At 46.8% G+C, this 17,243-nt stretch overlaps 1 protein-coding gene across 1 annotated transcript in view; it reads right to left on the bottom strand.

Annotated features, from left to right (window-relative positions):
* Nucleotides 1-17,008, bottom strand: part of LOC122935248 (retinol-binding protein 2-like) — a 52,301-nt gene extending 35,293 nt beyond the window's left edge. Inside the window, exons 1-2 of the mRNA XM_044291010.1 lie at nucleotides 16,982-17,008; nucleotides 16,612-16,729 (exon numbers count right to left, since the gene is read on the bottom strand). Of these exons, the coding sequence (XP_044146945.1) occupies nucleotides 16,612-16,729; nucleotides 16,982-17,008 (145 nt within the window). The remainder of the gene's footprint in view (nucleotides 1-16,611; nucleotides 16,730-16,981) is intronic.
* Between the last annotated feature and the right edge of the window lie 235 nt (nucleotides 17,009-17,243).

Genomic DNA, 17,243 nt, shown 5'->3' with positions numbered 1-17,243 from the left:
TAAGGCGTCTCTCTATACGGATAGAAAGGGACATAACCGCATCAAGGGAAAAGGGGGTCTCATATAATGCAAGCGCATCCTTAACCCTTTTGGATAACCCAGAGCAGAACTGACTCCTGAGAGCCGGGTCGTTCCATTGGGTATCTGTAGCCCACCTACGGAATTCAGAGCAATACTCCTCTACCGGCCGTTCTCCTTGTAAGAGTCTCCGTAATCTTGATTCAGCCAGTGCTACTCGGTCAGGGTCGTCATATATGAGACCCAAGGCCTCGAAAAACTCATCCACTGACCGAAGAGCCTGGGAATCAGTAGGTAAAGAGAACGCCCAGGACTGCGGGTCCCCCTGCAGCAGGGAAATAACAACCCCCACCCGCTGATCTTCATTACCAGAGGAGTGAGGGCGCAGTTTAAAATATAACTTACAGGCCTCACGGAATGCCAAAAACTTGTCCCTTCCCCCAGAAAATCTGTCAGGGAGAGGGACCTTGGGTTCCGCAACAACCTGGTTACCAGTAGCAACCGCTGGGCTTGCGGTCAGTTGTAATTGCTGCTGTTGCTGGAGGACCGACGCCTTCAATCCTACCACCTCCAAAGACAGGCCATGAAATTGTTTGGACAGAGCAGCAATTTGATCCATACTGGATTCTAAGTAGGTAAAAAAATAAATAATCTAAATATATATATATATATTTTTTTTTTTACCTACACAAAATAAGGGCCAGAGATAATGTAATGACCGGTGTCACGCACAGGGAGGAAAACAGGGAAAGCCCTGCCTAAGGGAGAGGGAAAGGTGGTGACCCCTAACTCACCTTGCGGCTGGCACCTGACTGCCCTGACGTCCCTAGACGGGTTCCTCACCCGTGCGGCGATCACGTGCCTAAACCCTGGCTTTCCCTGAAATGAGCCCTAGATAGTGAACGGGCCGGTGGGATCGCTAGTCCTCACCACTGCACTAAGAGGGAAACACCAGGGAGAGGACAGACAAACACAGACAAACACAAACACCCAGGTGGACGACAACAACTGTCCACAAAGGTCCAACAGGGATCCGGAGGGTAGCGTTCTGAATCAACAGTCAGAGAATGCAGCAACACAGCTCCAGTGGGTCAGGATAGATGTCCAGGCAGGAAGCTCTATCTCTGGCAACCAGAGAAGTGTGAGAGAGGAATATAAGGAGGTTTGGGAGTGCTGGACAAGGAACAGCTGAGGAGAAGGAGCTACGGATCCCTGAGTGAGCCAAAAGGGTTTGCAAAGCAAACCCAGAAAGCTACCATAAGGAAAACAGCCCTATCTTAAATAGAGCGTGCAGCCAACCGCTGCGACTTCCTGACCCCGGGTATAACGGAGTCAGGCGTGGTTCTCGATACCCTCGTGACAGTATCTATAGAGAGGTTGTAGCTAGAGATGAGTGAACTTCTGTTTTCAAATTCCGGGTACAAGGTTCGGGTAATCTAAGAATTCCATTATGGGTTCCGCTACCACAGACCATACGCTATGGTCCGTGGTAGCGGAATCCATAACGGAATTCTTAGATAACCCGAACCTTGTATGCCGAACTTGAAACAGAAGTTCGCTCAACACTAGTTGTAGCTATTGAGAGAGGAGTTGGGGCAGAGGAGGAGACAGAGCCAGGGCTGGACTGGCCTGCCGGGATACCGGGAAATTTCCCGGTAGGCCGGCAGGCCTGAGTGCCGCAAGACCGCGGCCCTGGTGGCAAGTGGGGGCGGCTGGCGGCAGGGCACAGCAGCAGGAAATGAGCGCTTCCATTGTGGAAGTTCTCATCTCCAGTCATCTGTATCGCCGTCCTCAGGATGGCGATACAGATGTCTATGCTGCGGCAGGGGAGGGAGAGGTGTGTCCCCTCCTGTTTCTCTGATAGGCTGCCAGCACTAGGCCGGCAGCCTATCAGAGGCCGGTGCGGGCGGCGTGATGACGTCATTGCGCCGCCTGAGCCGTATAGCGAGGGACACAGGCCGGAAGAGGCCTGCATCGCATCGCTGGCTGGAGGTAAGTATAAGTGTTTTTTATTTCTTTATATTTTTTTTTATATAGGTACAATACTGGATCATCATGGGGGGGGCTAATGGCACATGATAAGGGGGGGCTAATGGCACATGATAAGGGGGCTAGTGGCACATGATAAGGGGGGCTAGTGGCACATGATAAGGGGGGCTAGTGGCCCATGATAAGGGGGGCTAATGGCACATGATAAGGGGGGCTAATGGCACATGATAAGGGGGGCTACTGGCACATGATAAGGGGGGCTAGTGGCACATAAGGGGGGCTACTGGCACATAAGGGGGACAACTGGCACATAAGGGGGGCTACTGGCACATAAAGATGACTACTGGCACATAATGGGGGGCTACTGGCACATAAGGGGGGCTAGTGGCACATGATAAGGGGGGCTAGTGGCACATGATAAGGGGGGCTAATGGCACATGATAAGGGAGGCTACTGGCACATGATAAGGGGGGCTACTGGCACATGATAAGGGGGGCTACTGGTACATAAAGATGACTACTGGCACATAAGGGGAACTACTGACACATAATAACGGGGCTTACTGGCACATAATAAGGGGGGCTACTGGCACATAGGGGGGCACTCTGGCTACTGGCACATGATATGGGGGCGCTCTGGCTGCTGGCACATGATGTTGGGGGGCTCTTATTACTGGCACATGATTGGGGGGCATCTTACTGGCACATGATTGGGGGCATCTATGGGGGCACATCTTACTGGCACATGATTGGGGGCATCTATTGGGGCACTTATTACTGGCAGATAATTGGGTGGCACTATAGGGGCATCTACTGAGGCTAAAAAGAAGGGGTATTTTATATGGGGGGCTCTATATAGGGGCATTTTATACTGGGACACATTATGGTGGGTACTATGGGGAAAGGGGGAGCACTATGGGGTCATCTATGGGGTCATCTATGGGGGCACTGAGAAGGGGTATTTTATATTGGCACATTATGGGAACATTAGCTCAACTGGGGCCATTACAAAGGGGTATGTTTTGCACATTATAAGTAGAATTATTTCTACTGGGGGGCATTATGGTGGGCTTTATTACTCCCCCATGGTATGACCCCCTAGTAGCAGCAACATCCTCTCCCTGCTCTGCTATCCCTCTGCCCCTTCTCTAAATCCTTATTATGAAATCTTTCTCATTAGGATAAAGCACAACATCAGCTCTACCGAGCCCCCCAGTCAAAGTGTGGAAGTGGCGTCCGAGATCCCCAAGGGTCAAGCCAAGTAACTGTAAGTTTTCATGTGAAATATGTTTGTTTGTAGTTGATCTTTATTATCAATTAATCAGATTTTGTATTTTTTTTGCAGCATATGGGTGAGATTTTATAAATATTTTTATTATTTGGTCGAAAGGCTCATTGGGGGGAGGGGGGATTGTAACAGGACTGCCGTAGAATATCTAAAATAGCTGGTCAAGTAAAATGTTCCATGCAACAATCATTAAATAGGTGGCCAACAAAAAAGGGGCGGGTCAAAGGGCGTGGTAAAACACTGTCTGAGCATGCTGAGAGTTGTAGTTTTGCAACAGTTGGAGGCATCCTGGTTGGGAAAACACTGTGATAATATGAACAATGGGGTTTCTACAAAAGAGCTATCGTGGGGCAAAGTTCATATTCGTGTTTACACACGTGTTTTAAAATGAATGCTTTCCCCTATTATAAACAAGTAAATAATGACGCAATGCAGTGGGGCTGGTATGCAGCTTTTTCCAGGGCTGCTTTTTATTCCCAGTCCGGCCCTGGACAGAGCACTAGAAAGTGGTGCAGGGTGAAAGCAGACGTGCAGTAAGCTTGGTTCTAATCAGTAAGCTTGAGTCTGTTAGGCTTGCCTCTGCTGCCATATCTAATCAGGTTCAGTTACCATATCTATGCTGTAAGATTGTCTGGCACTATATCTTATATGCTTTATCCATAATTTCACAAATCCCAGGTGCAGGTACCCAATACATCATGAAAATTACTGTTGATACATAACTTGGGCCTCTTAATATCTATACACTTCTACTTGCATGTACATTATTTTATTCCCTCTGGGTATTCTATGTTTTCAGGAGGGGGTTGTGTGTTTGTTAAGAATTAGGAAAACATGGCTGCTTTCTTCTAAAAACAGCCTCACACCTGTCCATGGGTTACCTCTGGTTTTGCAACTCAGATCCATTGAAGAGATTGGAGCTGATCTGTAATACCACACCCAACCTGTGGACAGAAAGCAGCCATCTTTTTCTAGTTCTAGTCCAACATTGTAACTGTTGTTTCATTTTATTTTTTATATTACTGTAGGGACAGGAATATTAAAAATTTCTGTAATATACTTTATTATGGTAAGTGTGTTTCTTTCTTTTTGAAAACTGAGTGTAAATTGAGTGTTGCTAAGGAGAGTGTGTCTTTAGTGCGCTGAGCGCTGAAAACGCCTGTTTGTAACATACTGAGGATTACAGCCGACCTCCTGTCATTACCCCAATCCCTGTCTATGGACATGTGCCTTTTCCATCCGAGTTGTTACACAGAAGTGTCTTCAGCGCTCAGTAGAACTGAAGACTCTCCTTAGTAACGCTCAGTTAGATCTTTGCTAAAAAGACTCTTTAAACCGAAATTACACTTATCCTTTAAGTCAAGGCCTTGAAAATTTGCTGCAGTGCTAGGTTGAAACCCCTCTACACTAGGAAACACCCTAACTAAAATGTCACATATTACCATGACAGGAGGTGGTGGCAGGGAGGACGGTTCAGCAGGTTCAACATATCTTTTTAGCAATGACTTGTGAAACACATTATGAATCTTTAAAGCCTGCGGAAGGTAAAGAAGAAAAGCAACTGGATTAATAATGGCAGAGATATTGTATGGCCCAATAAACCTTGGCCCCAACTTCCAAGAGGGTACCTTATTGTGGAAAGCCACAAAGAATCACCCACACTCAGGTCCGGACCACTCACGTCTCTTGTCAGCCATACGTTTATACTTTTTGCCAAATGTTATTTAAATTGTTTTGTACTCCATGTCATTGTCACAGGTTAAGGGGAAGGGAAGAGACCAAATACACACCACAATGAATAGACAACAATCTAGGCCTCAAAAGCTAAGGAAGAGGGATGATGACCTCCTAGTAATCCCTAGGCCTTTCCCTAACTCCTGCTAGTATAAGCAGATCCTGAGGGTGAAAATACTCATACGCCGGATACCTAAAGCCCTGCTAAAACTGACGAGCCCTAGGATAGGTAACAGGGGATGAGACAGCTGGTTCCTTCCAGAATGAAGGGACCTGTATCTCCGTGAGGCCTAGAAACAACACACACCAGATAATAAGAAACAGCGAAGGCAACAAGTACTTAGCTTAGAGATGTATGGAGAAGCAGGAGATCCAAGACAAACCAGCACTAGCAACTTCAAGCAGAAACGATCAACCGCATGGTCAGCAGTGTGAGGCAGATCTAAATAGAGCCTCATCACTGATAAAGAGCGGCACCTGAGGAGAGGTGAGATCCTGTCAAACAACATACATTGAGGAAAACAGAGAGACCTGTCAGATAGCCTCATGTGCAGCAAGTCTATCCCATCTTCTCACCTCTCTCACAGGAGGGACCGTGACAGTACCCCCCTTCTACGGGTGGCCTCCGGACACCCAGTACCAACTTTATCAGGATGTGCCCTATGAAAGGCCCTCACAAAGTGAGGGCCTTTCACAGTCGGTCGCAGGAACCCACGTCGGTCGCATGAACCCACATTCTTTCCTCTGGACCGTAACGCTTCCAGTGCACCAGGTACTGAAGAGATCCACAAAGAATACGTGAGTTCACTATGCTGGCAATCTAAAACTCAAGATTAACGTCACATATTACCATGACAGGAGGTGGTGGCAGGGAGGACGGTTCAGCAGGTTCAACATATCTTTTTAGCAATGACTTGTGAAACACATTATGAATCTTTAAAGCCTGCGGAAGGTAAAGAAGAAAAGCAACTGGATTAATAATGGCAGAGATATTGTATGGCCCAATAAACCTTGGCCCCAACTTCCAAGAGGGTACCTTATTGTGGACAGCCACAAAGAATCACCCACTCTCAGGTCCGGACCACTCACGTCTCTTGTCAGCCATACGTTTATACTTTTTGCCAAATTTTATTTAAATTGTTTTGAATCTTCTGCCAAATAGATGACAATGAAGAGGAGAATCTTTCCTCTTCAGGTATACCAGACGTCTCAGTACCAGAAAATGTGCTAAACTACGGATGGAACCCACATGCACAAAAAAACAGCTACTTATCAGGGGACTCCTGTCTACGGTTATTTATGGCAAACTCGGCCAACGACAAAAATGAAGACCACTCCTCTTGATTCTCAGAGACAAAACATCTCAAATAGGTCTCCAGATTCTGGTTAGTGCGCTCAGTCTGCCCGTTCGACTGAGGATGAAAGGCTGAAGAGAAGGACCCCCAGATGAGTTCAGAATGCCTTACAGAATCTGGAAACAAATTAAGTCTATCAGACACCAGATCAGAGGGAATGCTGTGTGGTTTCACAATGTTATCGACAAACACTTGAGTGAGAGTTTTGGCATTAGGTAAACCTGATAATGGTATAAAGTGCGCCATCTTGCTGGAGCGGTCAACAACCACCAGAATCACAGTTTTAACAGAAGAATTAGGCAAATCTGTGATAAAGTCCATGGACAAATGAGTCCAGGGTCGGGATGGGATAGACAAGGGAAGTAGAGATCCTGAAGGCCGAGTATGAGCCACTTTACCATGCGCACAAGTCTCACAAGCTGCCACATAGCCCTCAACACATTTATGTAACCCTGGCCACTAGAATTTTTGAGAAATAAGATCCACTGTGGATCTGCTCCCAGGGTGTCCCGTAAGAACAGTATCGTGATGTTCCTTAAACACCTTGTGCCGTAGTTCCGAAACGACAAACAACTTCCCTGGAGGACGGGAATTGGGTGTCTCTCTCTGGGCCTCCAACACCTCTGCCTCAAGTTCAGGATAAGGGGGCGGATACAACCACCCAATCAGCCAATATCGGAGCAGGATCCTCTGAATCATCGCCCGCCCCCCCTCCCCCCCCAGGAAAGCTACACGACAAGGCATCCGCCTTGACATTTATAATCCCAGGACGATAAGTGACAATGAAATTAAATGTAGTAAAAGACAACGACCATCTGGCCTGCCTTGAGTTCAGACGTTTAGCCGACTGCAGGTAGGCCAGATTTTTGTGATCAGTTATTACCGTAATGGGATGAATCGCTCCTTCCAAACAAAAACGCTACTCTTCAAAAGCCAATTTAATGGCCAACTACATCATAATTTCTTTCCGCAGAAGAGTTTTTTTGAGAAAAAAGCACAAGGGTGCCATTTGCTAGGAGAAGAACCCTGCGACAAGACTGCTCCAACTCCTACCTCTGATGCGTCAAATTCCACAATAAATGGTTGTGACACATCCGGTTGCACCAGACTAGGAGCAGAAGCAAAACATTCCTTTATTGCTGAAAAAGCATGTAATGTTTCTTCAGACCAGACTGAGAAAACCGCGCCTTTCTTAGTCATATCTGTTAATGGTTTAACAACAGTTGAGTAATTCAAGATAAATTTACAGTAGTAGTTGGTGAACCCCAAAAATCGCATGAGTGCCCTCAGATCTTCAGGTTGTTTCCAGTCCAACACAGCACGGACTTTTACCGGATCCATACGAAAACCCGAAGATGAGAGTAGGTACCCCGGGAATTGCACTTCAGGGACCGCAAATACACACTTCTCCATTTTGGCATACAATTTATTCTCTTTTAGGATCTGTAAGACCTGTCTCACGTGATCCTTATGAGTCTCCATATCAGGGGAATAAATTTAAATATCATCCAGATAAACCACCACAAACCTGCTTACCAGATGATGAAAGATGACATTGATGAAGTGTTGAAAAACCGCAGGAGCATTGGACAAACCAAAAGGCATGACCTGATTCTCAAAATGACCCTCAGGAGTAATAAAGGGCATTTTCCATTCGTCCCCTTCCTTGACTCTTATATTATATGCCCCCCTCAAATCCAACTTCGAGAACACCTTGGCGCCGACAATCTGAATACATCTGGGATCAAAGGAAGGGGATAGGGATCACGGATAGTGATGCAATTAAGCTCACGGAAGTCCAAACATGGCCTAAGAGTTCCATATTTTAACAAAGAAGAACCCCGCCGCCATTGGTGATTTGGATGGTCTAATATGACCTTTAGCCAAACTCTGTGATATACTCTCGCATGGCTACTCTTTCAGATTCAGAAAGATTATACAACTGAGACTTTGGTAATCTAGCTCCGGGAATAAGATTGACGGGGAAATCATACTCCCGATGAGGAGGCAACTCCTGATCACTCTTAGAGAATACATCAGAAAAATCCGAAAGGAAAGGAAGTAACATTTTAGTAGTTACAACAGAAAGCAACGTGCTAAGACAGTTGTCAAGACAGAAATCGCTCCAACCAAAAATTTGTCTCGTTTGCCAATCGATGTAGCGTTATGTTTGGTTAACCATGGTAAACCTAACACCAGAGGAGGAGGAAAACCCTCCACCACAAAACATGAAATGGATTCAATATGAGAATCTCCCACCTTTAGGCGAATGTCCAGCACCATTTGAGGACAGACACTTTTGAGAGAGAGGGGCGGAATTAATTGCAAACACAGAAATATTTTTGTCTAATGCGCTTGTTGTCAAACCATGCATAGGACAAACTGGCCATCCACTAAGTTAACTACTGCCCCACTGCTACATATTTACATTTCCACAGTTTTGGAATCTAGCGCCACCTTGGCAGGCAGGAGAAATGGGGTACTACCGTAAAAGACAAAAGTACATTCTCAACTTCCCCATCCACACTACCAAGAGTGAGAAGAGGACTAGACACATTAGGACTTTTTATTTCCCTTTTCACCTTGATGTTTAACATAAGGACCTACTTAACAAAATGTCCTCCTTGACCACAGAAATAGCAAAGTCTTTTATTAACCCTAAAGTTTGTAAATCACCTGGTCCAGGTGTGACCTGACACAATTGCATTGGCTCATCACCAGACACAAGCTGAGTGTCTCTTACCCCATAGTGTCTAGAATAGCTCCTGAGTAATACATCGAGGAGAGGACTTTAGATCTCTCCCTCAGGCGTCTATCAATACGCACCGCCAGAGACATGGCCGCCTCTAATGACTCTGGATTTGTGTAAAATGCCAAGGCGTCCTTCAGGTTCTCAGACAGACAGTCCTTAAAAAAAGTCAGTTGTCCACCTCCTAAATTCAGAGCAATAGGACTCAGCAGAACGCTCTCCCTGCCGCAAGCAACGGAACCACGGCCAGGGAAACCCGATCTGGGTCATCGTAGATAAGTCCCAGAGCTCTGAAAAATTTATCTACCGACCAGAGGGATTGTGAACCGGTCAGGAAAGAGAAAGCCCAAGACTGAGCATCATCTTTCAGCACCAAAATAAATATCCCCACTTCTCTGACTCTCATCCCCAGAAGAGCTAGGACGCAGTTTGAAATATAATTCCCTGAACCGAACAAAGTTGTCACTTCCCCCGGAAAACCTATCCGGGAGATCAACCTTTGGTTCAGGACAGGCCTGGTTCCCGCTGCCGGAACCCACCACCTTTGGTCTCTGAAACTGTGCAACAGCTGTGCGGAGGTCAGCCAATTCCAAAGACAGCCTCTGCATACGATCGACCAGTGCAGAACCAGTATCTATAGCTATACTGATAAAACAAATGATAACGGTTTGGGCGGTTGATAATGTCACAGGTTAAGGGGAAGGGAAGACACCAAATACACACCACAATGAATAGACAACAATCTAGGACTCAAAAGCTAAGGAAGAGGGTTGGTGACCTTCTACTAATCCCTAGGCCTTTCCCTAACTCCTGCCAGTATGAGCAGATCCTGATGGTGGAAATACTCATACGCCGGATACCTAAAGACCTGCTAAAACTGACGAGCCCTAGAATAGGTAACAGGGGATGAGACAGCTGGTTCCTTCCAGAATGAAGGAACCTGCGTTTCCCTGAGGCTTAGAAACAACACACACCAGATAATAAGAAACAGCGAAGGCAACAAGTACTTAGCTTAGAGATGTATGGAGAAGCAGAAGATCCAAGACAAACTAGCAACTCCAAACAGAAACTATCAACCTCATGGTCAGCAGTGTGAGGCGGATCAAAATAGAGCCTCATCACTGATAAAGAGCGGCACCTGAGGAGAGGTGAGATCCTGCCAAACAACAACATACATAGAGGAAAACAGAGAGACCTGTCAGATAGCCTCTTGTGCAGCAAGTCTATCCGATCTTCTCACCTCTTTCACAGGAAGGACCGCGACAGTCATCCTTGTCTGTGATAAGGCCTACTGTTTCTGAGTCATAAGAGAACTTCTGTAAGTAGCAGCCAGATGAGCTGTACCTGAAGTCTGCAGTGTACAGTGTGAAGAAGAAAGGAGCAAGAACTGTACCCTGAGGTGCCCCTTTACAGGGGCGGATTGGCCATAGACCCTACAGGGAAATTTCCTTGTGGGCCGATGCCCAGGGGGCCACTCAAGCCCTCTTGATGGCTGCAGGCTGGGTACACAATCATCTGATGCTCAATGGCCATAGGTGCCCTCCTGAACTCAACTGTATTACTGTCCTCTAGGTGGTGATACAGTTCAATACTGTGGAGAGAGTGGAAGTATTTTGTGCTGCCCTTGTGGTATTTGGTTCTCCTGGGGCGGTGCCCTGCCTACTAAGGTTGTCCCCGCCTACTTGTTTTGGCCCGTCTTCTGTCAGTTTGAACTCACCTACAACATGGGTCCACTTTTCTTTTTTTTTTTTCATGGCCACTTCAATCTGCCCCTGCCCCTGTACTACATATCACTGTGTCTGACACACAGTCCCGGGCTCTCACATACTGAGGTCGGTTTGTCAGGTGGTCTTGAATCCATTTGGAGAGATGGTGGTCCACTCCCACAAGATCCTGCTTGTCTCTTAGTAGCCCTTGCTGTATGGTGTTGAAAGCACTGGAGAAATCAAAGAACACTATTCTCAGTGTTCGCTGGTTTCTCCAGGTGAGAAAGAGCTCAGTGTAGAAGGTGGATAATAGCATCGTCCACCCCAATGCTAGGCTGATAAGCACCTAATATGAGGTCAGCTTTGGTGGGCACTCCATAGCATGTGGAATGACATAATGGCAGGCTCTGGATGCAGACTATACTCTGGGTTGCACATTGTACCTTGTTACTATAGGACACAGTCATAGTTGTAGGTGCCCTTTGTCCAATGTAGTAAAAGTTTTTGCACAAATGTTAGTGAGTCATGCAGCACCAATATACTGGTTGTTCCCTGGGAGTATTTTATGAACAAGATGGTATAAAAGCTGGCTCTAAAGTTTCATCAGATAAAGCTGGCCATACACATTACAGAAACTGGATTTAGCCAAAATTGCTAAAAATCTAATGTGTATAGACCCTATACACATTAGATTTTTAGCAATTTTGGCTAAATCCAGTTTCTGTAATGTGTATGGCCAGCTTTATCTGATGAAACTTTTGAAGCTCAGCAAGGATTGGGAAAAGTTGTTGGATGTCCAATCCTTAGGAGGGGGATCTCCTCTACTACAGAAGCAAACATGTATGTTCAGTGTCATCACTACTGAATGGCTATGATGGCTTAACACGGGAAGGGGCATAGGTTACATGCTAATTCCATACCTTGTGATCAGCACTTGGGGGGTGTTTAGTTCACTTTTGTACCCACTGATTCATCCATATTCAGACGTTACACAGATGTACTGGTGATGGGTATTCTTCAAGTGATAACTTTTTGGGCATGAACCGAGGTAACCAATAGGTGTCTTTACTAAGATGGCCTCAGATGAAATACTTGAGTGTCTGTATTTGCAGGAATATTCATTGCTGAGTATACAGATTATACATATAATGGGGTTAATGTATGTAAAAACTGCTGCAGGACAATATCTTGGTGGAAAAAATGTCCTTACAAATATTTAGTTAGCCAACAATTTTCCCAAGTTTCTGCACAGGGTTTAAAATGATGAGAAGTGAGGCTCATTTACCAAGCCCTAAACTAACATTTTATAGTAGATAATACAGATAAGCAAATTCCAGCTAAAAGTTGTCCCCTGGCAATAAAGAAGCAATAATCAATGATATATAAGTAGATTGGTGCTCATTTAAAGGATTTTTCACATGGCCCATGCAAAGCAAAGGGGGAGAGAACAATCATTGATACGATTCCTCATCCCCGATTGACTTTGCATATTGTCGGCAGCACATCCTGTCTAAGCCTCATGCAGACGTCCGTGGAACATGGTCCGTGAGATACCGGACTGGCATTGCAGGAGCGTACAACGTCATAGCAACCAATGACGCCGTGCTCTCCTGCAATGCCAGTCCGGTATCTCACGGACCGTGTGCCACGGACGTCTGCATGAGGCTAAACACAGGTCAACGTGCTGCTGACAATTGATGATTTCAGGTGCCACATGAAAGATTTGTTTGTTGGATGATCGGCAGCACCTTTATGTGGGCCAATTATTGTGAAGAAGTGTTCGTAGGACCATTTGTTCCCAATAATTGGCCCACTACTCGGTCAATGTAGGTTTGTATTGCATGTATTAGTCCAAATCTGAATTCACAACCTTCCACCATTCCTTGCCGACTCAGTACCTACTGTTGGAATGTGTGGACAAGGGTTTCTAATAGACACATACCTAAGATGTTGACTGAGCTGCTGTAAAGCACTACATTAGATTACTGTACAATGCCTGGTGTAAACAGGACTCGTCTTAGAAGGTAAATCCCTAGAGCAAGTTCTCTGCAGGCATTCAGCAAGTAAGGAATACTGGGTATTTCAACTCTAATACCAGCAGAATTGTGAATACAGCTCTGGACTTGGACTATAATACATACAAATAAAAAAAAATCACTGCAGTTGCTTATTATAATATTGACTGAAGCTAAATGAGCAATTGCAGTAGTGAGCAGGTAAATAGAGCAGAGAAGGGAGCGTTCGTACGGAAAAAAAAAGCAGACAACCCCTTTAACGACATACTTGGAAAACATTATATACAGAGCTACAGAACATACAGGGTAATACAGCGCCACATACCTCTTACACCCAGTGACGTGTCCTCTGATGTACCGTATTTTTTGCCCCATGAGACGCATTTTTTTTATTCCAAAAGTGGAGGGAAAATGCCCCTGCGTCTTATGGGGCGAATACTAATGAGCCGCTTCCATTATGGAAGCGCTCATTAGTACAGGAGGACCGGGAAGCGGTGAAGGCTCTGTACTCACCACTTCCTGGTCCTCGGCTGTCGGCAGGGCCGTCTTTAATATTGATTGGACCCTGGGCAAAAATTTACTTGGGCCGCCTGGATCCCGCCTTCCCACACCTTAGCAGGCAATCATGCCCTCCACCACAGCACACACACAAAAAATCCACACATCTGGTAGAGTACAGTGATATAAATACTTCCAGTTCTGAAGACTCCAGCGGCTCAGGATCAGTGCTCTGGGCAGCTGGGCTCAGGCTGGAAGTGGGCACCGCTCTGCAGGAAGGAGACCAGGGCTCAGCTCACCCTAGTGTTACAGTGCACCCCAGCCCCCCACAGTATGCAGTATAGCACCCTATAGTATACAGCAACCCACAGTATGCAGTATAGCACCCCACACTATAAAGTACCCCACAGTATATAGTAGAGCAGTATAGCAGCCCACAGTATACAGCACCCCACAGTATACAACACCTCACAGTATACAACACCTCACTGTATACAGCACCCCAAACTATACACGATACAGCCCCCCCACACTATACAGTACAGCAGTATAGCACTCCACACTATACCGCACCCACAGTATACAGACCCCCACAGTATACAGTACAGCAGTATAGCCCCCCCACTATATAGGCCCCCCACTATACAGGCCCCCCCACACTATACAGGCCCCCCACACTATACAGCCCCCCCACACTATACAGGCCCCCCCACAGTATACAGCCCCCACAGTATACAGGCCCCCCCACACACTATACAGGCCCCCCACACTATACAGCCCCCCACACAGTATACAGCACCCCACTATACAGTAGTTTACAGTATATTAACATAACAGCCTCTGAGTGTCACCTTTTTCTGATGTAATCTTCACACAAAAAAGCTCCACAGTTAACTTCTGCAACACTCCTGCCAGGACCTGTGATGACCTCATAGCCATGTGACCAGTAATCGCTAGGTTACTGGTCACATGGTGATGATGTCATTAAGGTCCTAGATCACAACTTTAACACAGTACGATCACAGACCTCGTTCTAACAACTCCACTCTAGCATCTACCGTACCATCATGATGCCTGGACTCAGTGCCGGCAGGCATGGCATAGCAGCACCCCCTGTGTAGCTGACAGCTTGACACCCGGGGCAGTAGCTAGCAGGGCTCAAGAGGCAGCTGCCTTGGGCCCCCCAGGAGTAACTGGGCCCGGGGCAGCTGCCCCTTTTGCCCCTTGGTAAAGACGGCCCTGGCTGTCAGCTGTGCAGGGCTGCGCACAGCGTGAGGCGCTCTGTGACGTCACGCTGTGCGCAGCCTTTACAGCACAGCCGACAGCAGGAGGATGCAGATCGCGCTGGAGGAGAGGAGCGGCGGCGTCCAGGAGCAGGTGAGGTAAGTGGGTTTTTTATTTTATATTTATGAGGCTGATGTACACTTCTGGGGACTGGTGAGAGGCACTGGGGGCTGATGGAGAAGATACTGGGGGTTGATGAGAGGCTACTGGGAGCTGCTGTAAGGCTACTGAGGGCTGCTATGAGGCTAATGGGGGCTGCTATAAGGCTACTGTGGGCTGCTATGAGGCTAATGCGGGCTGCTATGAGGCTAATGCGGGCTGCTATGAGGCTAATGCGGGCTACTATGAGGCTACTGGGGATTGATATGAGGCTACTGGGGGCTGATATGAGGCATGGGGATCTTATCTGAGGTCTGATTGGGGGTCATTCATATTGGAGTCTGAGCTGAGGTCTGATTGGGGGTCTGATCTGAGGTCTTATTGGGGTCTTATTAACATTGGCGATCTTATTGAGGCTGTTAGCTGAGGTCTGATTAACATTGGGGGTCTGACCTGAGGTATAATGAAAAAAATGTTTTTCTTATTGTCTACCTCTAAAACCTAGGTGCGTCTTATGGGTTGGTGTGTCTTATAGTGGGAAGAATACGGTAGATATTTTTCTTTTCTCATCTTCACCTGTCAGACCAGACCGTTTCCTACCTTTCCATCCTCCTCTCCACCTTCTCAACACTCTATCCTGCCACCCCCAATACTGTGCCCCCCCAAAACTATCCTGCAGAAACAGTCCGCCTGAAAATACTGGTACCACACAAAAATACCTGTTTATATTGTGTGCCAGTACAAAAAAATACCCTCTTACCTTTCAAATCAGACTCGCATATAAAACACCAGATAAGACCCCCGCATCTGAGACCAGACCCCCGTTAGACCTCTATGTCAGACCCTATATCAGACCCCAGTTTTAGACCTCAGATCAGACCCCCATTAGACCTCCATGTCAGACCTGCCCCAATATTAGACCTCAGATAAGACCCCCATCAGACCTCCAGACCCCCATATAAGACCCCCATTAGCACTCCAGACCCCATATCAGACCTCAGACCAGACCTCCAGACCCCTATTAGACCTCAGACCAGAGCTCCAGACCACCAACAGACCTCAAGACCCCCACTAGACCTACAAACCCCCATATTTTACCCACATTACACCTCTAATCAGACCCCCATTAGACTTTCAGAACCTAATCAGACCCCTATTAAACCTCCAGACCCCCAATGAGACTCCATAAGACCTCCAGACCCACAATCAGACTCCTATTAAACCTCCAGACCCCCAATGAGACCCCCATCAGACCTTCAGACCCCCAATCAGACCCCAATAGACCTCCAGACTACCAATAAGACCCCCATTAGACCTCTTCAGACCCCCAGTCAGACCTCCAGATCCCCAATCAGACCTCAGACCAGACCTCCAGACACCTATATCAGACCACAGACCAGGCCTCGAGACCCCATATCAGACCTCAGACCCGACCTCCAAACCCCCATTAGACCTCAGACCAGAGCTCCAGACCACCAACAGACCTCCAGACCCCCACTAGACCTCCAAACCCCCATATTTTACCCCATTAAACCTCCAATCAGACCCCTATTAAACCTCCAGACCCCCAATGAGACCCCCATAAGACCTCCAGACCCACAATCAGACTCCTATTAAACCTCCAGACCCCCAATGAGACCTCCATCAGACCTCCAGACCCACAATCAGACCTCCAGACCCCCAATTAGACCCCATTAGACATCAAGACCCCCAATAGACCTCCAGACTACCAATAAGACCCCCATTAGACCTCTTCAGACCCCCAGTCAGACCTCCAGATCCCCAATCAGACCCCCAGGCCCCCATTCGACCTCTCAGATCCCCCATTTCAGACAGTAAAATAAATACATGAACTTTCCTCTCCTGCCGCCACTCACCATGTCCTGGCTCTCTTCTCAGGGTCCGCACTGCACTGTCACCTGTCTGCAGTGTCAGTGCAGTGAGCTCTCTGTACGTCCTGACACTGCAGGCAGCCAGGACACGGCAGCACCGGACCTGAGAAGAGCAAGCAGGAGGTAAGTACTGTACAGTGCTCACAGCACTTCTTCCGCACTGCATCTTATAAAGGGAAATATAAAACTGCGACCCTTATAGCTACGCCAGTGAGTTCAGGATAGCTACTCATAATCACTGGATGCCTTGGCTGTCTAGCAGATTTGCTACACATCTACCTGCTTATATTTTTTGAATGCATGTCTGATGTATTGTTTGCAGGTACAACAACATTACTGACTTTTGAGATCTCACCTGTGCTAAAGGACATTCATTTTTCATTGTTTTAGTTTTTGTTCTGTTTTTGTTACTTTCTTGTTTGGCATTTGTAATGTCTACAATCTCCAATAAAAATGTATTGATACTATATATACACATTTGATAGCCCCCATAGTGCCTCCTTCATATTAGGCTACTTTTACACTAGCGGTTTTTGCGGATCCGTCATGGATCTACAAAAACGCTTCTGTTACAACAATACAACGGCATGCATCCGTCATGAATGTGTCCGGTTGTA

The sequence above is a fragment of the Bufo gargarizans genome, chromosome 4 (assembly GCF_014858855.1).
Source record: "Bufo gargarizans isolate SCDJY-AF-19 chromosome 4, ASM1485885v1, whole genome shotgun sequence".
Lineage (NCBI taxonomy): Eukaryota > Metazoa > Chordata > Amphibia > Anura > Bufonidae > Bufo > Bufo gargarizans.
This window is presented reverse-complemented; position numbering and strand designations above follow the sequence as displayed.